We start from the raw sequence: 23,663 nt of genomic DNA, 5'->3' as shown, positions 1-23,663 counted from the left end.
CTGACTACAAAAAAAATTAATGAATAATTTTATAATGGATAGCCTGGAAGACTTGGTAGTCGGTCGTCCTCAATTTCACAGGTCAAGGGTCAAATTTGAATCACCGCATTCATATTTCATATTCTTACCCTTTTTGTCAGTTCTCTTAAAGCAATTGGCTTTAATTAATTAGCATTTCACACCTGAGAAATGTGCAATTTAGTAATTTCGTAAAGTCATTGTTTGTTGTCTCAATTGATTAGTACGATTCAATTATCAATTGAATAAATAAATAATTGTCTCCAGAATTGAATTGAATTGAATTCATCACTATTCAACTTTTTGTGTTGGGAACAAAAAAGACATTTATTTAATATTTTTGAAACGCTCTTTATCTTCTCCTCCTCATCCTTGGTCTAGTTATATATACCTCACTCACGGATTGAAGAAGGCAACGCTCATTTCAGCTCAAATCTGCAAACTAGGCTTTTTCCCAACGGTGGGTTTTATTTTTCTCTGATATTCCTAATCCAATTTCATAAATTATCCCTTTAATTTTGGTTAATCTTTCATGGGTTTTCCTTTTCTTGCTCGAAAGTTGGCAACTTTAAATTCCTGCTATAGAATTTTGTGCTATTAGATGCAAGCAAATTTGTGTTCTAATCTCAGTAGCCAAAGCAATTTTTTTTTCTTCTCATTTTCTGAACGAATGATGGGACCCCACTTGCATCATCATCATCATCGTTCTAGCTATTACTTTGCATTTTAGGAATACTTGGAAACAGTTTTAAGTAGGAAAATCATGTCTGAATAAGCATTGTGTAGTTTTCGTGTTGTGTACCTTCACTCTTCTGTGATTGCCAAATTCCCTTGTTTATTCTCTCTGACTTTCTCTTTGAATTTTATGGATTTTGACACATTTGTTGTGCCGAAATTCTGCTTGCAGGGTTCAGTTTATTCAAGTTTTACAATTTCGTGGCTCTGAAACTATTAGATGGGGAATTGTTTGCGCAAGGTAAGAACATTTGGATACTTCAAATTATATTTTCTTATAGTTATTCTCATCAGAACTTGAAAGCCCAAGTCTTTCCTGCTAAACGTTATCTTAAACAGATCAAATAATCTTTCAGTAGGTTATGATTTTGAATGTGTCTGAAACATTTTTCCTCTCCCCTCTGGTATAGTTTATGAGGATAATAGTGTAAGGAAGCCCTGCTGTTACAACTTGAACTGATGGTCTTTTTCTATGGCTTTTCTTTTTGGCAAAACTAAGTTATTTGCTTGCAACTTCTAGACCTAAACATTTACATCTTCAGTTTGCCTTCCTGGACTGTATTGCAAGTAATCTTTAGCAGATAGATTAGAAAAGAATATCAAAAAACTAGAAATGAAGAAACATACTAATAACTAATGAAAAATAAAAAATTAGAAATGAGTAATTATTGTTAGCACCCTCAATTGTATTAAGATATCTATATTCTAAATATCAAACAGTGATATTTACTTTCCAATTATGCCATAGGCATGGACAACTAATCTAGTTGTAAGGACTAAGGAGCAATATTAGTCGAGCCTAGCCGATGATGTTATAACTAGAGAGGCAAACAATTTAAGAACTAGAGGTCAGAACTAATTTGCTACTTTCCAAAACTATGTCAACTGAAAGTAAGCAAGAGTATGGAAACATATTTTTACAAAGATGAGAATACAGCTCCGATATGATGTAAGTTAACCAATGCTTCTTGCAGTGAACTCATAACATTGTTGTTTATATAGTCAATCTATATCAAAGTAGTTAAACTGGGAATATGGATATTTGCAGGAGTAAAAACGATGTTAACAGAGGTAACAACTGGATTAAGGTATAACATGTCCAATTAAAAGAGAATTTTGTTACATTCTGTCAAAGACCAACTTTCCTAAAATTTATAGCTATTAGGTAGAAGTCTGTGAATCGTTTTAGATTTCTAACATTCCCTTTCATGTAAGAGCCCATTGGACTTTAAGTGTGGGCAATTCTTATACTGATGATATTCAACTTTATGTAAAAGAATGGAGGTGACGAGGTTTGAACTTTTGTCCATTTGGTCATAGAGGCTCTAATACTATGTCAAAGACCGTTTCTCCTAAGAGCTTAAGCTATTAGGTAGAAGCCTATGAATGATTTTGTATTTCTAACATAATCTATGGTTTATTGATGCTGGAATATCATCAACCATTGCTTTTTTGCAGTAATATACTAATTGCTCTGTTCTTGCTCTATTCAGTTGTGTTTACTAATAACTTATCCTTAGAATTTTGGTTTTTTTTCTTTCTCTTTTTCCCGCTTTTCTCCATCTTTTGCTTTTCTTGAATTCCATGTTTTTAATGGTACTGAAGGGCTCGTCTTTAACTTCAGGATATCTGAGAATGCATTTTTTTTTATTCCTTATCCCTATCTGGCTATCCATGTGAAAAACCCATTAAGGCAATAAAACAAATTTGTACTTAAAATGTAGCCTAAAATTTGTCCTTCTGTCAGCTTAGTATCTTCCTGACTTTTCTTTCCTCCCCACTATTGACTCTCAGGAAGAGGGGGGCAGGGCGAAAAAAATTGTTTATTTCTTTGATAGTTCTGCAAGCCTCATGGCACCTCAATGCTTCTAAAACAATTTTGTACCGTATCAGTTCATATCTATCATTAATAATTTGATTGACTGTGAATTATCATGTTTCTAATGTTTGCAGGCTCATGCGGATGATGATTCTGATCATATTGTGGAGCTTGCTTCTGGGAATGTGCAACTTATTACTACCAAAGAATCTTGGGACCAAAAGTTGGATCAAGCGAGGAAGGAGAGTAAAATTGTAAGTTTTACTTCTTATTTAATTTGTAATTGTAGCTCAATAATATTAAATGTTATCTGAAGGTCTTGTTTGTATTGTTTCGCTGAACCCTTATTAATTTACCATGCATGTATGTAGTTGGTAAAATGAGTTAATCTGTGTTTCCAGTTCTTGACAGCAAAGCCTCACTAATCTTTTTGAGAACTTTTGGCATATAACTTTAGATAAAAGTCCTCATTTAATCCTACAAAACTAATTGAAGCTTCCACCTGGTTTTTCTCAATGCCTTCAGTTTATTATCATTCTTGTTGATGATTAACAATCTGTTGAAATTATAGGGGTTTAGGTGGGGAAGGAGGAAGGGAAGGGAGAGTGTAGAGACTACAAATGATATTTTCAGTGCATATAAAATACAAGAGGTTACTCATATAAATACAGGAAATAGGGAAAGACAACCAATAAATGCATAAAATTGGAAAAAAAAACAATTAATTCTGATTACGTCAAATATAAATCAAGTATTTAACTGCATTAATCATGCTAATACAATGTGGAATCAGTGGGGTCAGGGATGGAACTAGAAAAAATGGTTAAGGGAGGCAAAAATTTAACATGAGATATGAAGGAAAAATAAATCAATCTTACAATGAGAAAGAAAAATTGCTTTTCAAAAAAAAAAAGAGAAAAAAATAATATAATGCAATATTTGGGGAAAAAAAAAGACTCACCACAAACACAAGTTAAGAAAGTACACTTTGCTTAACCAACTCAACTCAACTTTTTAGTGCCTTTAAAAGTAGAAAAAGGAAGTCGTGTTTGAGAGAAAAAGATAAACTTGAAACTGAAGAAAAAGCTAAGAGCTTAACCTCTCTCCTAAAAGCTAACTAAAACTAACAGAATGTGCACCCTCGCATGTGGCAACCCCACTAAGCTCCTACATGTCAGTTCCCTCCTAACCAACTCCCTGCTCATCAGGGTTGATTTTCTTCTCTTTCAAAGGCTTTCAGCCTTTGTTCTGACTAAACTAAGCCCAATTTCTATCTGCTAGCCTGGTCTAACAGAAGGGGATATGATATAACATCGTATTCTCAAAATTGGCACGGATAGATCCTATTATTTAATCTTAAACTTGTTAAAGGATATAATCTTATATTCTCAAAATCGGCATGAGGTGGTCCTATTATTTACACTTGAACTTTGTGAAGGACATTTTGATTTGTATCTTTGAACTTTATAATATGACTAGTACAGCAGTATGGAATTTGTGAAGATATTTTCTGAGGGCAGACTGTTCAAGGGCATGGTTTTAATTTTTTTATGTATGAACCCCATAGTTTCTGTCCACATCATCATGCCTCCCAAACACGTGATGTCTGTCCATTTCAGATCCCCCACTTGGAAATTTTTCTCTCTACTGAAAATGCACATGGAGATATTTTTTGAGTTGACCCCTCCCATTCTGATAGAATATATGATAATTTAATTGCTTAAATTTCTTTTAAACCCCCACCCAGCCCCTTTCTTTCATGAGTATACTGTATTTCCTTTGGGTGCAATAGTTAATTCTAAAGCTTCATTTTTAACAGGTAATTGCAAATTTCAGTGCAACATGGTGTGGTCCTTGTAAGGTGATTGCACCACATTATTGCGAGTTGTCCGTGAAATACCCGTCTATCATGTTCTTATTAGTCGATGTGGATGAACTAGCTGTAAGTAGCCAAGCTATTATTATTATTTATTTATTTATTTATTTAAAGCATAGTAAATAAATATTAATTAGTACTACCCTTTACTTCGACGTGCACTGGGAAACAGAGAAATCTTTATTTGGAAATCCATAATTAAAGATGAATGTTTCTTGGATGATCATGTAGTTTCTCCCTGGTGGATGTTATGGGGACTTAATCGTTGTCCTAATATGTGACATTAATGAACATGGTTTTGTATGTTGCAGGACTTCAGCACTTCGTGGGACATCAAAGCCACACCAACTTTCTTCTTTCTTAAAGATGGAAAAGAAGTTGACAAACTTGTAGGAGCCAACAAGCCAGAGCTGGAGAAGAAGATTGTTGTGGTTAATGATGTAGTGCCTCATAAGCAATAGTGATTGTTGTGGTATATCTATTCATAGAAGCTTTGCTCTTCCCTTCTCTCTTCACATGGTAGTGCGTATTCTGCATGTATTCCCGTGACATTGTCATTGCATTTCTTTTTAAATGTAAATATGACGTATCAAATGAATGTCTTGTACTTAAAATTTCAACATGAATTGATGTCGTTGGTACCTTTGAAATATAATGAATTGATGTGCCTTATGGTTATTTGAGTCATTATTGTTATAAGAACCCCTTTCACAAGTCACAATCCCCCTTCACTTTCCTTTTCCTAATTCTTATTAGTCGAACACAGTACAACACCGGTGTTCTCCATTAGCCGTATATGGAATTTGAGAACAGCTCTACATCTACCTCTTTCCCACGTTACTCAGCTAATCCTCCTCCTATTCAATTTTCCTTCAACACACCACCTCTATGTTCATCTGTCTCTAGTTTGTCTCTACCTTAATGCCTATCTAATCTTGTGTTTTTCATTTGTGGAAATTACTGAAAATCTCATCAGGTGTGATATATGATTGATTTTATAAGTGTAAATTTTTAATGTTTTTCAAACTCTAATTTCATATTATATTATCAATGTTTAATTAATTAATTTTATCAATATTAACATCCAAATTTAAACTTTTAATAATTACACCTAATTTAATTAAAGTGGGTATTCAATATTTATTCAAATACTATAATATAAAAATTAAAAGTTATTTTTGACGTGAAAGGAGTAAATATAGGTTTTGATAAAATCACAAGTTAAATAAAATAGTTTAAATCACATTATCATGTATACTATTAATAAAGGGAAGGTAAATCTACTGTGCAATGGAAGTCCTTCCCATCCTAGTGTGAAACTCCCCAGAAACTAAGTACCTGTTGGTTAGCTGCTTCGAAAATGATCTCCCGTGGTTCCCAAAAGCTCATGCTCTGGTGGAGCATGAAAATATCGTCTCCATGAACAGCCTGAATGGCCAAAACTTCACCCTGCGCAAACAAGTTTACACCTAGCAAACTTTGGCCACCACCCTGCGCAGCTAGTTGTTGAAAATTAAGAGGCACATATCAGACCTCCATTTTCCAAGGTAACTTGTAATTGCATTTTTTTAGCATTTTTATTTCTTACTTTTCGTGTTTCTAGTTTTTTTCTCTAGTTATGGTTTGTTTGATAAGTTTGAATGTTTCGTATTCATTGACATTTTACTAAGTGTGAGAGATCGATATATTAGATGTTGATGTTGATGTAGTTAATAACTTCTACTCTGGAGGAACTTTTCTTTTTCCCTTTTTGGGGGGTGGGGGTGTTTGAACTGTTATCTTGATCATGTAAAATGAAAAGGGCAAATGACAGTAGCAATTTTTTGTTTTCATATGTTTTGATCATTTGATGCGTGTTAAGATAAACCATATACATTGTTCACGGACCTAGCACCAATATAAATTTTTGTATTTTCTGCAAAATGTGATAGATATCCTTGCTGTGGCAGTATGGCCCATGGCTAATTTGCCTATGCTTTTTATTTTCAGCTTATCATTTACTACTGCTCAACATGTTTTTGCAATCAATCTTATGATTTAGATGGACAAATGTATAACCTGAATCATTATATTCCAAGTAGACTAGCATAGGTGTTACGATTTTTCAACTGCATTTTACTCAGTTTGCTATTACTTCATATGTGAACTATGATCATGCTGTTCTCAGGTATTCCGGGTGAGGGATGATGAATTTTATTCATTAAAATGGATAATTTGTTTCTGAATTCTGATATTTTGTGCTGAGTTGAGAGGGTTTGATTGATAATACCTTGCGTTGGTTTAGAAAAGGCTATTCTGAGGCATTCCTAGTCGAGGATTATGAATTGTACTCATTAAAATGTATAGTTTCTGATATTTTGTGTTGAGTTGAGAGCGTTAGATTGATACCTTGCTTTGGTTTAGAAAATCAATTCAGTATCCCAAGCAATCAATCTATAAGTCCAAACTGCTTCTTACTTCTCATTGACATGTGCCATTGTTGCAGCAATCTAGCAACACAACTTCAAGTTCCTTGAATCTAGCAAATACGTTACTTTGCTGTATGAGCAGTGATTAAAAAATATTTCATCATCTTAAATACCTCTTTAATATTTATTATATCTTTCTTAATAAAATTAATTATCAATTTAGTTTTCAAATTATTTTAAATAGTTTAATTTGATTCTCAAAGTTCTTAAAAATAAACCAATTTATTCCTCAAATTTTTAAAAGATTCAATTTGATTATCAAGTTATTAAAAATAAATCAATTTAGTCTCAAATTATTTTAAATAATTTAATTTAGTACTCAAGTTCTTAAAAATTTGAGTACCAAATTTGAGTACCTAAGAAGGAAAGCGCACGAAAAGTTAAAGTACTCAAAGGATTCGCTGCTTTATTCATGCACGTAGTGTAGTATTTATAGACTATTACAATAGCTAATATCCTTTCTGTTATGACAGAAAGATCAAGGTTTGGTGCTTGTCTCGTACACTTATACGTAATCTTCTAGATACTTGGGCTTATATAGTGACGACACGTGTGGGTTTGTTGCATGGCGCTGGGTCACGTACTGATGCATGGTGCTGAGTCGATGGGTCCTTTGTTGCTATCACAATCCGACCTTGTCATCTGAGAGAAGCATATATATAGACGACTAAAGCTTGAAGGAAAAGTCTTTAAGAGATCAGCCTCGAGGCTCTTCCGGTAGATGGACCAAATATGAATCTTGTGTGCATCACTAGTTTGCAGGTAGGTTAAATTTTGTTGTCAGCACCTTCTTGTTTTCAACATCTTGATGTTCATTTAACTGGAGCTAGCTAGTGAATGTGAACCGATATTTGAAGGTGAATTGGGAAAATTTCCCCACTTCTACAAATATGAAATGTGCTATGAACACATGTGTAGGACCCAACATCCTTTCTCTCTACGTTATGAGAAAACATGCATGTGAATCCCATGCCATGTCTCTTGTAATCAATCTGATATGCACTATCAAAACAAACAAACTTCCATTTAATCATGTCTCTTGGCCACATCTAAAAGACTCAGCTCCCTAGTGCACTTGTCATGTTTGTTGCCTTTTCCACCATCAATCAATACTCTATCTAAGTTACGACGAAGAACTACAGGAAAATCAACATGTATTGCAAGTTTGATGGACAAGAAACCGTTCTATGCTACTAATGTCCCACTCTCACATAACAAATATTAAGATGTTGAGCTTCATTGTCAGACAAGGGAAATATCTATCTATACGGGATGAATAATGAAGTTTAATTTTTATTTGTAATCTAAAAAATTTGAAGCTTGGGTTGTAATATTTCGGTGGGTCAGCCAGCATATCTCGTCTCATAAGCATTTTTATCTTCCTTTCGTATTTTCTCTATCATTTTAATCGGTCACCCATTTAATTTCCTTTTCCTTAAAATACTTCAGTTATCAAATGAACTGAATGACTGCACTTAAGACTCAAATAAACACTAATTTAAGAACAATTCTAACGGAGAGTAACCCTCGAGTTGCCAAAAGATATTTTTATAAATTTTCACATCTTACAAGATCATTTTCATTACTTCAGCTCTAAAAATATTTTTTTATAACAGATCTCACAATTTATCTTAATTATTCATCTTTATTTCAATATAATTTTTGTACAAATTTTCAAATTAAATAGAATTTTTCAACTTTTGTTGATATTGCACTAACACAACATATTAGCAACGCATAAATTAACTAAAGGAGCACAAATCCAACATCATTCATAACAAACTAACTAAAGCAGAAAATGCAATCTTGTTTAAATTACACTAACTAAAGTAGCATATATCCATGAGTAGAAACAAGAGAAGGATGTTTATTCACGAGATACTAGTAAAAGAAAAGTTCATGAGCAAATGAAAAATGTGCTAGTGCAATGGCTCCCAAAGTTGCAATCCAAACATCTTTTGAAACTCAAGCTATTGGCTTCAGCACATACATTTTGCAAGAATGTGGTTCAACAGTGTCAGTCAATTTACCCACGAATTGTCTTTCCAATGTCTTGTGCTGCATACATTGAAAAGAAGATATGTTTCAGCATCATTGTCCAATAAAGTGTAATAAAAGATAAAGATAATTGACACATAGAGTTGCTATGATATCCAGAGAAATCTAAGAGTTTAATTTTAGTATAATTAGTTGTTTTTTAAGCCAATAATTGAATTAGTTTTACTGTTTCAGCATAACAAAGGAGAGAGAGATTGTACTATTAATATGATAGAACAGTTAGTTACAAATTGTTAACTAGAATTTAAATTGTAGTTGCTCTATCATATCAATAGTCCAAGAGAGGCAAAGAGTTTCTCCATAACAATTCTAAAACCCTTAAATTTCTGAAAATACCATGGAATTTTCACTAAATTATTATTCTACCTCCCAAAGGTCTCGTGCTTCAACAACACTAGAAGGATCAAGGCCAATATCTTCCCATAGAGCAGTAATGGACGCACGACGATCAGAGTATTTATTGAGTAAAACAACAGCCACCCTGTATTCTGAAAGAGGACCTGACCAAACCTGATGAAAAAAAAACACATTTCAATGATTATTTATTTTCTTTCTTATTCAACTATGTGCATACATGGTGTATAGCAAGAGCAATTTACCTCGAGAGCGCTTTCCATCCTAACCTTTTTACCTTGTTTACCAAGTGGATCTAAAGTTGTATAAAAAATATATTAAAAACCACATAAAAGGCCATTTACTTAGTGCACAAGAACAAGAATAATTGTACATGAAGACACGTGTTAAGCTTCTTATCACCTTGGTTAACTGCAATAACCTCCGTATTTGATAGTATCTCTTTAGTGTCTTCAGTCATATTTCTAACATCACAGCCAATTATAAGAGGGGCCTGCACTAACTCTTTGCATGTAAAACGGAATGTATAAAGTAGAGTTTAATTATAAAGTGATTAATTTAGAAATTACAGTAGGTATGATTTTTAAAGTGATTATTATCATTACTATAAAAGTTAATAAATTTATATCATATGTGATAATTTATAATAATGTAAAAACAATTTACATTGTTGTGTATAAATTATTTACTTCACTCTAAAGTGTATGCTTTCATAGAAGTTATATACATAGAAGAAGTACATTAGAATGTTTGCGATGGATAGTACCTTGGAAATGGCCCATAAACTGAAGTGAACAATATATTGACTTTTGTTCATCCCTCCATTTCCTATCTCGAGCATGTCAGGATCTGTCGATTTGAATGTTTAGAATGAAAGAAAGAGAAATGACCATTAAAAAAAAAAACTCTCATTAGTCATTATTATCTAGACAAAATAAAGAAAGCATAGTGAAATTCATACCATTCCAACCACCAGGTCTTGCATAATCAGCATAAACTTCATTCATATCTGCTTTTGAAAGCATACTGCCAAACATAATAGTTACATATAGTTTGTACAACAACAAAGTATAAACCCAACTTTAATACAATTTGTTATGCTTTTTGATTTTTTACCTATCCCAGTTATCCCTAATGTCATCAGTAGTTCTCCAGCTATTTCCCACTTGATAACCCCATAATGCAGGGTGCATGTCTCCCCTTATTAACAAAGCAACGTGTAATTAGAGGGAAAAATTGAGTGCAAAATTTGAAAACAATTAACAATCTAAAAACAAACAAAAACTACCATTCACATAGCGAGAAGTAGATTGGACGGCCTGCCTTCATCAAAGATCGAGTCATAATAGGGTATCTATACAAAAAAAGAAAAAAAAAACAATTTTCTTTTTTAGGTATGAAAATAAAATTGGAAAATAACTATAACAGTGTTGTGAAAATATAACTATTTTTACTACCTATCAATAGGCTTTATTCCACCATTGTTACAATTATCATACTTGAGATAATCAACACCCTGCAAAAAAAAAAAAAATTAATGATAATAATAACCGTTTATTTAATAGCAACTAATATGTTGGAGTCAAGCAAAAGGAATAAGCAAATTTAATAAATAAACAGTGTTATATACCCATGATGCGAAAGTCTTGGCATCTTGCTCTTCATGACCAAGTGAACCAGGCATCACATTTGCACAAGTAAAATACCTGCAAAATTACCCCAACCATATACATGGAGCTAAAATTTTAAAAGAGTTGAGAAACATATGCTTTGGTTAAATCTTGTACCCTGCAGCTGAATAAATGCCAAGCTTAAGACCCTTCCCATGAACATAATCTGCAAGAGCTTTGATGCCAGAAGGAAATTTGGTTTTATGGGCTACCAAATTACCCTGTCATGTATATATATTTTGGAGCAAATTCTTTATTAATTCAATGAAATCATTTTAATTTGATTTCAAGAAAAGTAGAAACAAAACATATGAAGAACAATACAATTCATACATCGACATCCCGGGTCATTTCACCCCAGCCATCATCTGCGAAGCATTATGGATCAAGGTTAATTGCAGTTGTTATGTCATTTTGCAAAGTAAAGGGAAGTGAAAAAAAAAAAAAACTAGAAACACTTGAAAAAAAACAAAAAAAAAAGGTTTTTGATGTACCTATGTTAACATAAGTGTATCCTAGCTTGGATAGACCCGTAGAAACAAGGGCATCAGCTGTAAAACCATAAGAAAATTTTTGCAATATATTAGACTGTAATATTTGAATATACTAGATATACACTTGTGCATTACGCATATATATATTTTAATATTACAATTAGAAACATGGATAAAAAAATATATTATAAAGTGCCAAGTGCATAAAAAGAAATATTAAATTTATATTCACAATCCATGCATGCTACGTTTTATTACAATTCTAAAAACTGAATTAAAACTCTTATACTATAGTGCAACATTGCAGCCTTTTATACTAAACTATAATTTTAGAAATTAACATCCTTCCTTTAATTATTTTATTCCATCCTAACAAATAAATTGGTCTTCTTAGTTATTAGAGCATCTATAATATAATGAAGAAACTCACTAAATTTTTTTATTTTTTAATAATATTTTACAGTTTTCTATAATATCGTATCATACTTTCTATTTTGAGCAACTCATTCACTTTTGGTAGAGTGGAGATGAAATAAAATGGATGAGTAAAAATAGGTGAGGAATAAAGTAGAAATGAAAATTGCACCCATTTTGCTTCACATCACAAGTCACAAGGGGCCACAAGGTAGTTTTGGAATGACATAAAAGTTATAAAGTTAAAGGAGGTGCAGATAGAAAAACATGTGGTGCAAACAACTCCCATTAAGAAAGTGAGTTAAATGGACTGGCTGCCTGGTGGTATTGGACTTAGTCACTAACTGTGTGTTTGTAATTTTTCTCCATTTAACAAGCTTGAAAGGAAGGTCGAAGGAAAAGTAACAATTTGTTGTCTCTCATAAAATGATGCATTGGAATGTCTGCTAACAAAAATAAAACAAAGACACTCTACAATGTACAAATCGTGAGATACCTGTTTCTCGGATGACTGTTTCGTTTATTTTTAAGTGAAAATGATTCCAGCTATTCCACCTGTACAAAAGGATTGGAGATGAATGATCGATATCATAATGTTTTTTATGCGTGAATCAAATGTGATTTATTGTATATTACGGTGTTTAGTTCTATTTCAATGAAAATTTGCATATATAAGTTTGTATTCGTCATTACTAATTTTGGTTGAAAAAATTAAGAAAATCACAAATACAAAATGCCACGTGCATGATGTGACAATTCTATAGCTAAAAGGTAGATGTGTGATATATACCCCATTGGAGGAGTGGCACCAAGGCCATTGGCAACAAGATTTCTCCTGTGTTGGCTCTCACTCTTACCATTGTTAAACAACCTTAATGAATCGGAAACCGAACAAAACATAAGTGTCATCACAACAACCACCAACGTTTTTCTTATCTCCATTTTTGATCACTCTATCAGCTATTGCCTCAGCTGTTTGTGTAACTTCATACACTGCATGAATGATGAATATATACACTTCACGAATTAATCCTCCTATCTCAAGTATGTAATTTTCAAAATCGGACTAGTAGAGAGAATATTGTTGTTTTTTAACTTTCAGTTCTAAAATCAAATATTTAAAGATAAACTTTTTGAATAAATGATATATCTTATAAACAGAAATTTAAATTTTAATCATTCAAAAAGATATTGGAGAATAAAACAGTACTGTTTAGAATAAAAAGATTTAAATTTTATAGTTTTTATTTATTTATTTTGCCACTCATAGTGTGATGAGTATTATTGTGGTGTAAAAACTCATCATTCACCACTGGCCTCTCCCATATCTGAATGTGGTGGGTGTGGCAGATTATTTGGTTGGTGATAATTCCAGATCGGTCGCAAAATCCGACGCCAATACGGTTCCAAATTCTGTGACACCCTCCGGCTGAATGGAGAAGCCGAGCAATTCGCATCTCTCCATTACTCACTGCTCGATAAGCCTCCTTCAACAAGCCTTCAATAGACCAAATTCGTTTTAGCTGTTTACAAGTATATATAAATTCTCCATACATATTTCTTTTTTTCAGTAGAATGAATAAACTTATACAAATGGATCATTCTTTACTTCTTGTCTTTATTTCTGTAAATAATTAATCATAGTGTGGTTGTGTACGTGCAATGCATGCATGCGTGTGTTGTACATTTTCTTAAGTCATCTTAATTAGGACTTTTGGTTTCTTGTAGGACTCTCACCCAGTTATTTTCACGCGTTTTGATCTTTTGAGTTGGTTATGAAACAAATCTTCAATCACAAACTTAGTTACTTATTAATATAAATTCCGGATGCTGCCATTGCCGGCCTGCACTTCCGTAGAACGACACTTTTCAAGATGTTCAACCGAAAGAAAAAAAGATGTGCAGGCAGAGGATTTAGAATCATTTGTTTTCTAATCTTATCATGGAATTGAAACTTTAAAGTTTAAATGTTCAATTACCTTTCTCTCTTGAATTTTGTAATAAGTATCTGAGACAATTTTTTAACTGCTAAACATATTTTGATTTCAAACTTATTTAAGTTGAAAGTAACTGATTGGACACAAATGGTTAATATACTAAAATCTGAGTTTGATACTTAACATAAATAATTCTTGGTCAGCCTACCAAATTCTGAATTAATAAGAATCTAAACGGAAAGTTAAGAAAAAAAAAAGAGAAAGAGAATGAAAGGTATAGATGCATAGAAATTTAACTTACTTAAAACAGAGTTTTTACTTATAAAAGAATTCCTCTCCCTTTGCAATCATCGAGGGTATGTTGGCCAACATCATGTAAGTTTAGCATAACTTCTTATAATTTGACAAATTAAGGATGAATAGCCATGTATTGTTAATTTCAAAACGCGTCTTTTTTATATTGATGTTGGGTGAGAGAATGACCCAGTAGCGGCTACGTCAACTTTCTTGATGGCCGCCACGTATCATATAACCACCATCACTGTTTATCAAGTGTCTTCGTTCAAGTATTTAAATATATTTAAGTCATGTTAATAACTTGCGAAATTTACATTGTAACTACTTTTCATTCATATTCTTTCTTCTTCACCAATGAACAAACATAGCAAGTAAATCTCACTCTGAAATAGATGCAAATTGGTGATGTTTCCTCTTGCATGTTTGACAAGCACCACGGGATTGAACAAAATAATGATGATATTCACCTAATAATACTAACTTACTAAACCTTGGACCAAATTAATTAACTTGACCTTGTCTGTAAATGTAAATATAGAAATTTAATATCAAGGCAACCTGCTGGATCTTGTTCCTAACCAAATGGACAGATTCTAGTCTTGTAAATCCAAATGCAGCAAGAACAAATCTTAAAAAGAAATGAAGGGATTAATGAATAGTAAGAATAACATAAATCCTTGTTCATAACTTGGGAACAAGGACAAGTATATAGCTAGCCCAAGCACCACCAATAGTTCCAAAAAGATGACGGTTTGACTTTGGAAGGAAGACATTAATGTATCTTAGCATTCTCACAAAACATCATACGCAAAGAGTGCCAATTCCAACCGATCCACTCTTCTTCGTTTGCAATTTTTCTCTGAATCTGATTTCTTCAGCTATCCTTTCTACTTCTCCCCAACCAGGGATCAAACTCCTCCAACTAGGTTTTAGAAAAGAAGAAAGCTACATGGACTCAACACACACAAACAGGTATATTTCTCCTTTTGAAAAATTCTTTTCATCAAGTTCTTCAGGGGAATATATATATATATATATATATATATATATATATATATATATATATATATATATATATATATATATATTTATATATATGTCTTTCTGACATAGAATTGATTGTGAAGACGTTATTTTAGAAAAGTGATGATAGAATAAGAATAAACTTGATGATATTATATTTATGCCATGTTTGTGTTGGGAGATCACCTTAGTTGCAATCACTCCTAACTCGTCTTAGTTGCAACCTATCAGAATTGGTTGTCAATGTTTCGAAAAACATTACCTATAAAGGTGGTAACCAAAGATACTAAGTGGAGCGGCGTTGTGTGCAGCCGTCACGACATCGGTTCTTAGGAAAATGGAATCCTATATTGACTAGAGATAAGGCAGCCTAAGTAGTGCTTAAAAATTTTCGACAATCCTCATCAAACAAGTTGATTTTGTCGGATTGAATTAGGCCCTAAGCCCAAATTTTAAGAGTTTGTTTATTTATGTGTAATGATCTTCAAATTATGTGATTACTATAACTGCTAGTTTCTTCAAATCCAACAAAACCTCCCTGTACCTCCCTGTATGCCAAGTTCTGGTTTGTGGAACCCACATTATTTGAGTGTACCTTAGGAGTTAGGACACACATTTTTTGCTACTTTACTCCTACCCGACATGCCTATCCAATGCTAAGCAATGGAAGAGAATAAAATAGAATAGTAGCTTTTCTTCGCTTTAAAGCTAGAGTAGTGACATGGTCTCAACTTACACACCACTCTTGTATCTGTCTTTGATCCACTTCTATGTAAGAAAATTTAAGATGATCACTTATATAATGTGGTCCAAAACACCATAAGACATCGTGGCTAGGGGTAACCAACTCTATGGAAACACACAACAGATTAGGATTACGTACCATTTCCTTGATCCTTTTTCTGACTCTTACTAAAAGTCTAAGCTCAACTGCATTTGATGTCAGTGAATATGAAGATTGGGAGAGCGTTGATACAGCAGATTCTATCTTAAGTTATGGGTATGTAATGTATTAGAACATCCCCTTGTTAATTTTTCATTTTCTAAAACCCACACGAATGTCCATTCTAACTTCAACACTTAATCATGTTTTTTTTGGGGGGGTTAAGAAGTGAATTGGGAGACATGGAAGAAAATGAATGGCAGATGGTGCAAACGAAAGGAAACCAATTTGTGGTGAACGACCAACCTTTCTATGTCAATGGATTCAACACATACTGGTTGATGGTATTTGCTGCTGATGAGTCCACACGAGGGAAGGTCACTGAGGTGTTCAAACATGCATCCTCTGTGGGTATGTCAGTTTGTAGGACTTGGGCCTTCAATGATGGCCAATGGCGTGCTCTTCAGAAATCTCCTTCAGTTTATGATGAAGACGTATTCAAGGTCAGTGCTGCTAAATTTCCTACTTGTTATTTTCAGTACTTTTTATATACTACCTCTATTCCTATTTATAAGACATAGTCAACAAATTTTTTCATTCCTTTTTATAAGACTTCATTTCATCTCTGGTACATTAATTAATTTTTGACTAAAATACCTTGAATTATCTCTTTTGTTCTCCTATGAAGATTGGAGAAGATGAATACTTTCCAATAAAGTGAAGATAAATTTGGAAAAATATTATAAATTTAATGATAATAACCAAATTAATTAACTTTCTTTATATGCGTGAATTAATCAGGGACAGAGGGAATACTCCTAAAAACAGGATTATGATTTTGACTTCTATAGTATATATGATGAAATCGTTCTTCACCATTGTATTGTGGTTATTGATGTTTGAATGATGATACTGGCGAATTTCTAGTTATCTGTGCAGCTAAATACCAATGCTGATGTAATTTCATTTTATTATTGTTGGAACCATAGGCCTTGGACTTTGTGGTAAGTGAAGCTAGGAAATACAAAATCAGGCTCATATTATCACTGGCTAACAACTGGGAGGCTTATGGTGGCAAAGCACAGTATGTTAAGTGGGGCAATGCAGCTGGCCTTAACTTGACATCTGATGATGAATTCTTTTCACATCCATCTCTCAGAAGCTACTACAAGGCTCATGCTAAGGCAAGTAGTTCCTTAAAATTCAACAACAGATCAAAAACCATCTTTTGTTGCTTGTTTTTTATGTGATGCTGCAATGCTCAACTACCTAATATTGAATACATGTGAATTTGGTCTTTTTTCCTTGTTTATTCTTTTTAACTAACTGGTTCTGGTACTATTTTTCACTGTGTAGACGGTGCTCAATAGAGTCAATACATTCACAAATATCACTTACAAGGAAGATCCAACAATCTTTGCTTGGGAACTGATGAATGAGCCTCGATGCACCTCAGACTCCTCAGGTGATGTGTTACAGGTTTGTCCCTCCAGAACTTTTGCTTTCCACTAAAAAAAAGAAGAAGATGTGGACCTATGTTTTTAAAAGAAACACCATATATTTAATCATAGGATCATTACATTCAACTAATATGTTTGTCATATCATATAATAATTGCATTCAACTAATCAGTTCCCTCCATGATATCACATTTTGTGCTCAAACTGAGTACATTCTAGGATTGGATAAAAGAAATGGCATTCTATGTGAAGAGCATTGATCCAAAACACCTAGTGGAGATTGGACTGGAAGGATTTTATGGCCCCTCGACACCTCAGAAATATCAGTTCAACCCAAACTCATATGCTCAAGAGGTTGGAACTGATTTTATCAGGAACCACCAGGTTCTAGGTGTTGACTTCGCTTCTGTTCACATATATCCAGACTCTTGGTGAGTTTATTCATTGGTAACTTGTACTGAAGTATGTTTAGTATCAGAAAACTGAACATCTGCAAACTTGTAACATTCATCTTATTATCATATTCACACGCAAGTGAATACAAGTAAACTCCATTCTAAACAATATTGATGTATTATGTCATGGGTGCTTCATTTTTTTGCTTTTACCCTTCATCTAATTATCTGAAATCCACACCTTTAGACATGAGTATGATAGTTTCTAACTATGAATTAATTACCTTGTCAAAGGATTTCACAATCAATTGCTGATTCCCATCTTCCATTTATAAAGTCTTGGATGGAAGCCCACATAGAGGATGCTGAAAAGTATCTTGGAATGCCAGTTGTTTTTGCTGAGTTTGGTGTATCTGCAAAAGCTCCTGGCTACAATTCAACATATAGAGACAACCTTATAAACACTGTGTACAAGACCATCCTGAACTCTACAAAGAAAGGAGGTAGTGGGGCTGGAAGCCTTGTGTGGCAGCTCTTTCCTGATGGAACAGATTACATGGATGATGGGTATTCAATTGTTCTCTCAAAATCACCTTCCACTTCAAGCATTATATCCCTTCAATCCACAAGGCTAGCCCTATTCAATTCCTTGTGTTCAAAGAAATGCCGTTGGGGTTGTAAGAAGAGAAATGTGTTGGAAAAAGTACTCATTCATGACGAACTGTAACTCCGTATGTGGAAAGTTGCCAACTAGTGCTATGTAAAAAAGCAGGTCCGTGTTGGATGCAAGAGTATTAGCTTCATTTTGAAAATGACATTGCATAGAAAAGTGAAGAGAAGAGATAAATATGGGGATTCACTGTACCATTCTGTTTGTATTGATGCCAATAGTTTACTTTGTATGTTCGGACATATGTGTGGCATTTTGTAAAATAAGCTAGTAAGTTTGGTATGAAGAACTATTGTGTTATTATATCAATGACAACTCTTTGAAAGCCACAAGAAGCACAATTTCGTACAAGAATACTATTCAAATGACAGAGCTATATGGAACTGAATATATAATCTCATCTTGGATGTAAGTATGTAAGTTTCGTCTAATAAGTGTCATAGCATGCAGCTCTACTTAGCTGTATGTCCTGTTTCAAGGCATAGAACTTAAGCTTAGGTATTACAAGTGAGGTCCCACCAATCGTCAAGCATTCACCTCTTGTAGAAAGAAACCATAGGAGACAACTGATTAAGCTCTTAAAACCACATTGTGCTCCTGCTTGAGATTGTTGTCATATAGGTTACACAAAAGATGTAAATGTATACTGCAGGGAAAATTTTTCCTTCTGTAAGCTTTGATGTCCTCAGGCTTATTCCTTGCCTGAAATTGAGTAGAAAATCTCCCCAATTTAAACTTGGGGAGGAAAACCCAAAAACAAAAAAAAAAATGGAACAAAATCTTATAATTGATGGTTGTCAATTCACAAACTAGGCAGGCTTGGTGTGGGACACCTTTGAATTCAACTGTGCTCCTCCTGATGAAAATAAATGTTTAGAAATAATATTACCTCATAGGGCTTCAATCAAAAGTGATACGTGGTTCTTAGTTCTTACACAACAAAAGAACAAAAAATAAATGACTAAACCATGCTGACATATTATCAGTAACCAAAGACCTAAAGAAACCTGTTGTTTTACACCGAGAGACTACCTTTTGGGTTAACCGGCAACTTTTACATCACCTTATGATGCAAAAGAGAGTGCAGAGATTGCAAGTGGTTCACACTAGTGATTTTCTTTCATCCAGTTTAACAAAGTCAAATAGAAAACACAGTTTCATATTCATTCTAAATTATTTTCTTAGTTTCTTGTCAAGGAAACCTTAGATAACTGCATAGACATATTTTAAGAAGCCAACATGAGCAGAAGCAAGACGAAACAAAAAAAAAATCTGCTCAAGCTTGACTACATAAATTTGACAGATAACCAGTGATTAAAAAAATGAAAGAATCAGAAAATGGAATGATATACTCACTTTGCTTAGCAGCTCACTTTCTGTTCAAGCTTAATTTTGAAAGGACTGCAGCTGCTTGATCACCACCCAGAAGAAAATAAGGATGTCGCAGAGCAGCAGCGGCAGATAAACGTCCTCTTCTTAGGGAACCTCTCTCAGATACAAGCTTTGTTGCTAAGTCCCACCCTCTACCAGATTCACTATCTAGAATTTGGAAGTCAGGCCGGAGGCGAGTATAGTCCCTCCATTTTTTCAAATCATATCCACAGGTTTTCAGTTCCAAGTTGAAATTCTTCAAAGCAGCAGGAGACCTTAAGCTTGGTATTGCCATTTGCAGGAGTACAATCCCAGCTGAATACATATCAAACAAATCAGGGCTGTTTAACTGCAACAATAATCACATAACTCCACTTTAGCACTTCATGAGCAAAATAGGTATATGTGGAACAAACCGGAGAATAGTTAATTCAGTCAGTATGTGATTAACATGTTTCTTAACTAGGAGTTCTTAAATTTTAATTTACAGAACAATTATATTGTTTGTGAACAGATCTTAGCTGATTTGCTGCTTTAACCAATTTGATAAAATTGTTGATCGCCAGAATTATATTTTTCATTAAAACTAATATTCCTACATAAGAACCATACTTTGAGAGCATAAATGGGATATAAGTAGTAAAACCTGCCACAGGATTGGTGAAAGGAAAGCAGCAATTGGCTCTGGTGGTGGACTTGGTGTTTCTTCAGGGAGTACATATAATTCTGGGGGGCAGTAGTCAGGATCCAAAAGGGTACGATTGGGAACGTAATTCTTTCCAATCCGCAGGTCTGTTGCTGCACCAAAATCAATGAGTTTAATCTGCCCTCGTTTAGTAACCACTAAGTTGGCTGGCTTTACATCCCTATGAACAATGCCTGTATCGTGAATTTTCCTAAGAGATGTAATGATCTGGCGCATTATTTGTTTGATGATCAATGCATTTCGTTTCGAAGAGTCTACTCCTTGCAAGACACGTCCAAACATCACAGATTCCAAGTTTGAAGGAAAGTTGCGATCTTTCATGTAATCTGCAAGAGTACGATCTCCCTGTGACACAGGCAATCCTCCTATTAATTTAAGTAAATGAAGGAATAAACTATACTAAGATGACAAATTCAATTTATATTTTCAAGATAACATTTAACACCACCCGAAAAAAATATTTATGAAACTCCTGAGTCCTGACAGTTAAGTAGTGCATGATTATTTAATCTAAAGGCTATTGTTCTTGCAATAGAATAGAAATACAAGCTAGAGCACCTCAAACTTCCAAACAAGCCATTTTCCACCTTTTGTAAACTGTGAATTAGTTTGATCAGCTACAAAAGTTCCAAGGAAGTCAGCACATGTTTCGGGTGCTGCCCTAGATAGCCTGTAATTGAACCACTCCTCATAATCACCAAACTCCTCAGCCCCTTGGATTCCAACCTTAACCTGCACATTCCATTTGTCAGATTATGCAAAATGCATGCTTTATAATCCAAAAACAGAAAATGGTAATTCAGCAACTCATGCTGCAAATCAAGTACTATGCAATTTACCGATCTACTTCAGTTTAAAATATTTGTTCATTTACAAATCTTTCTTCTCTTGATCATGAAAGCAAGGATTTAGAAAAGAAAGACCGAGAGGATGAGGAATCCTAATGGTCAAGGATTGGTGGACTCGACGAGATAAAAGGTGGGTTGGATGGTTAAGGGAAATGGAAAAAAAAAAAAAAACAATAAATACCTTTTTAAGAATGACTTTATCCTTAGACTTGGCATCCACCTGTGTTGTCTTGCCTCTCCCCCTCTTCTGCACCACATCCAGATCCACATTCTTTGGGACCAAAATACCCGAATAGACAACACCAAAGGACCCTTCACCGAGCTTGTCTCCAACAACAAAGTCACTCCTCTTCAAGTTCCTCCTTCCAGACAAGTTGTCCAAACCCAGTTGAAGAGGTGCCAAAAGGTACGCATCAATGGCACCAACAAGAACACCTGGTCTTGCAGTCAGGTAAATCCACGTCAAGCCTCCAAACACGAGGATCTCCCACCTCTGCATGTGGGATAAGCCTTCGGTCAGTCTCTGGAACTGGTCCACGCCAACGCTGCTGCTGCTCTCCAACAACCCTTTGGCCACGTCATCCAACAATGCATGGCACTTTGCAGAGTTGAAACGGTGGTTTGCGTTTGAATTCGATGATAAGAAGAAATTACATGTAGCTGCATGAGCATTGCTGTTTGGTTTCAGTTTCATTTTGATTTTGTTGTGTTTAACTGTGGAAGAAGTAGCTGTTGGAGTTGGAGGGAGGAGCAGAGAAGCCATTCCTTAAACAAGCCACTTCTTCTTCTTCTTCACTTTATTATTTTATCCACCGCTTCTCTTCTCTTGGTCCAAATTCAAGGCCTCATCCATCAACTTCAAACCACATAATAAATACTAAACACCTGTGCAACACTTTATTTACATTTATTTATTTGTGAAAATAACTTTTAGTGCTTTTTTTAAAATAATTTTTTTAGTGAAAATAATTTTTTTATAATCTTGTTTCATTAAAAAAATTATAGTCAAATTTATAATAAATTCTTATTTAAAAAATATTAAACATATATTTATTGTGCATTCTGAAATTTATAATTCTTTTAAGGTAAAATGTATTTTACCTCCTTTAGTTTTTTATATTAAAATCAGTCTTAGACTTTATATTTAAAAAAAATATCTTAAACCTTTTGATTTACCTTAAATTACTTATTTGATTTCTATAGTTCACAATTTTTACCTTTTAATTCCAGTGATTTTTTTAATCCTTATTATTTATATTTTAATTTTTTATCTCCTATGATTTAAAAGTGTTTTTTTTAATCTTTATAATTTATGTTTTAATTTTCTTTTAGTATCTATACTTTGAAAGTAATATTTTTAGTCTCTATAATTTATATTTTAATTATCTTTTAGTTCTTACTACAAAAAAATATAAAAATAATTAACTACAAATTAGTTATAAATTATTAACTATTTTTTTATTACAAATTATCTTGTGATAAATTAGTTATGAATTACTTGTTAATATTTTTGTAGTTAATTATAATTGATAATATTACTCATATTTTGATGTTAAGAACTAAAAAGGAATTAAAATATAAAGTATAGGGACTAAAAAGATCACTTTCAAACTATAGGAACTAAAAAAAATTAAAATGCAAATTATAAGGACAAAAAAACCATTTTTAAACTATATGGACTAAAAGAGAATTAAAATATAAACTATAAAGACAAAAAAAAAATCATTTTCAAATTATAAAGATTAAAAAGGTAAGAATAATGAAATTATAGAAACAAACGATCTAACATTTAATTTATTGGAAGAAAGATATCCTAATTAATTCAAAATTCCATTAGAAAATAAGTAAATTTTAATCAAATAAAAACAAATTTTTTTATTAAAAATTTTAATAATTATTTCATTTCACATTTTTATCCTAGATATCTTAAGTTCTATATAAAAAAGGATGAAAGTTACCAATTATAAAAAAATATAATTACCAAATTGTTATTTTTAAAATATAAAGACTAAGACTTGATTTAAAATTGAAAAACTTAAAAAACTTTTCAACTTTTATTTTATAAAATTCTACAAACTACGAATAAAATTTAAAAAGCCACAAAATAAGACAATAACAAGTTACAATTGATTTTAATAATTATTTTTTTTACTTATTTAACCTAAGA

General features: G+C 33.1%; 4 protein-coding genes across 8 annotated transcripts; 2 read left to right on the top strand and 2 right to left on the bottom strand.

Annotated features, from left to right (window-relative positions):
- The first annotated feature begins 313 nt into the window (after positions 1–313).
- Positions 314–5,135, top strand: LOC114391171 (thioredoxin H9-like). Of its 2 annotated transcripts, none has more exons than XM_028352187.1 (5): positions 314–478; positions 926–994; positions 2,707–2,826; positions 4,392–4,514; positions 4,760–5,135. In XM_028352187.1, the coding sequence occupies exons 2-5, from the start codon at positions 974–976 to the stop codon at positions 4,907–4,909; spliced, it is 414 nt and encodes a 137-aa protein (XP_028207988.1). In that variant the 5' UTR covers positions 314–478; positions 926–973; the 3' UTR covers positions 4,910–5,135. The 2 variants fall into 2 exon arrangements, with proteins under 2 accessions (XP_028207988.1, XP_028207987.1); XM_028352186.1 differs by lacking the exons at positions 314–478; positions 926–994 and adding exons at positions 1,502–1,702; positions 1,802–1,841.
- A 3,521-nt stretch (positions 5,136–8,656) lies between these two features.
- On the bottom strand, positions 8,657–12,848 carry LOC114391170 (alpha-galactosidase 1-like). The gene is made up of 15 exons (XM_028352185.1): positions 12,697–12,848; positions 12,403–12,461; positions 11,493–11,549; positions 11,332–11,366; positions 11,116–11,219; positions 10,959–11,034; positions 10,786–10,844; positions 10,617–10,682; positions 10,445–10,528; positions 10,290–10,354; positions 10,095–10,177; positions 9,731–9,821; positions 9,574–9,623; positions 9,341–9,484; positions 8,657–8,974 (listed from the first exon to the last, which is right to left on the bottom strand). The coding sequence occupies exons 1-15, from the start codon at positions 12,846–12,848 to the stop codon at positions 8,882–8,884; spliced, it is 1,218 nt and encodes a 405-aa protein (XP_028207986.1). The 3' UTR covers positions 8,657–8,881.
- Positions 12,849–14,744: 1,896 nt separating this feature from the next.
- Positions 14,745–18,880, top strand: LOC114390475 (mannan endo-1,4-beta-mannosidase 6-like). Of its 2 annotated transcripts, none has more exons than XM_028351217.1 (7): positions 14,745–15,112; positions 16,110–16,163; positions 16,276–16,549; positions 17,036–17,230; positions 17,403–17,525; positions 17,726–17,937; positions 18,196–18,880. In XM_028351217.1, the coding sequence occupies exons 1-7, from the start codon at positions 14,916–14,918 to the stop codon at positions 18,626–18,628; spliced, it is 1,488 nt and encodes a 495-aa protein (XP_028207018.1). In that variant the 5' UTR covers positions 14,745–14,915; the 3' UTR covers positions 18,629–18,880. The 2 variants fall into 2 exon arrangements, with proteins under 2 accessions (XP_028207018.1, XP_028207017.1); XM_028351216.1 differs by having other exon boundaries at positions 14,747–15,112; positions 16,273–16,549.
- Positions 17,455–22,341, bottom strand: LOC114390473 (serine/threonine-protein kinase STN8, chloroplastic-like). 3 transcript variants are annotated; one of them, XM_028351215.1, is made up of 5 exons: positions 21,678–22,341; positions 21,207–21,380; positions 20,589–20,993; positions 19,928–20,291; positions 17,455–17,554 (listed from the first exon to the last, which is right to left on the bottom strand). In XM_028351215.1, the coding sequence occupies exons 1-4, from the start codon at positions 22,257–22,259 to the stop codon at positions 19,941–19,943; spliced, it is 1,512 nt and encodes a 503-aa protein (XP_028207016.1). In that variant the 5' UTR covers positions 22,260–22,341; the 3' UTR covers positions 17,455–17,554; positions 19,928–19,940. The 3 variants fall into 3 exon arrangements, with proteins under 3 accessions (XP_028207016.1, XP_028207014.1, XP_028207015.1); XM_028351213.1 differs by lacking the exon at positions 17,455–17,554 and adding an exon at positions 18,931–19,427; XM_028351214.1 differs by lacking the exon at positions 17,455–17,554 and adding an exon at positions 18,931–19,273.
- Positions 22,342–23,663: the final 1,322 nt, after the last annotated feature.

This window comes from Glycine soja, chromosome 16, assembly GCF_004193775.1.
Source record: "Glycine soja cultivar W05 chromosome 16, ASM419377v2, whole genome shotgun sequence".
In the NCBI taxonomy this organism is placed as follows: domain Eukaryota; kingdom Viridiplantae; phylum Streptophyta; class Magnoliopsida; order Fabales; family Fabaceae; genus Glycine; species Glycine soja.
The sequence above is the reverse complement of the archived record's forward strand: the minus strand, read 5'-3'. Positions and strand labels throughout refer to the sequence as shown.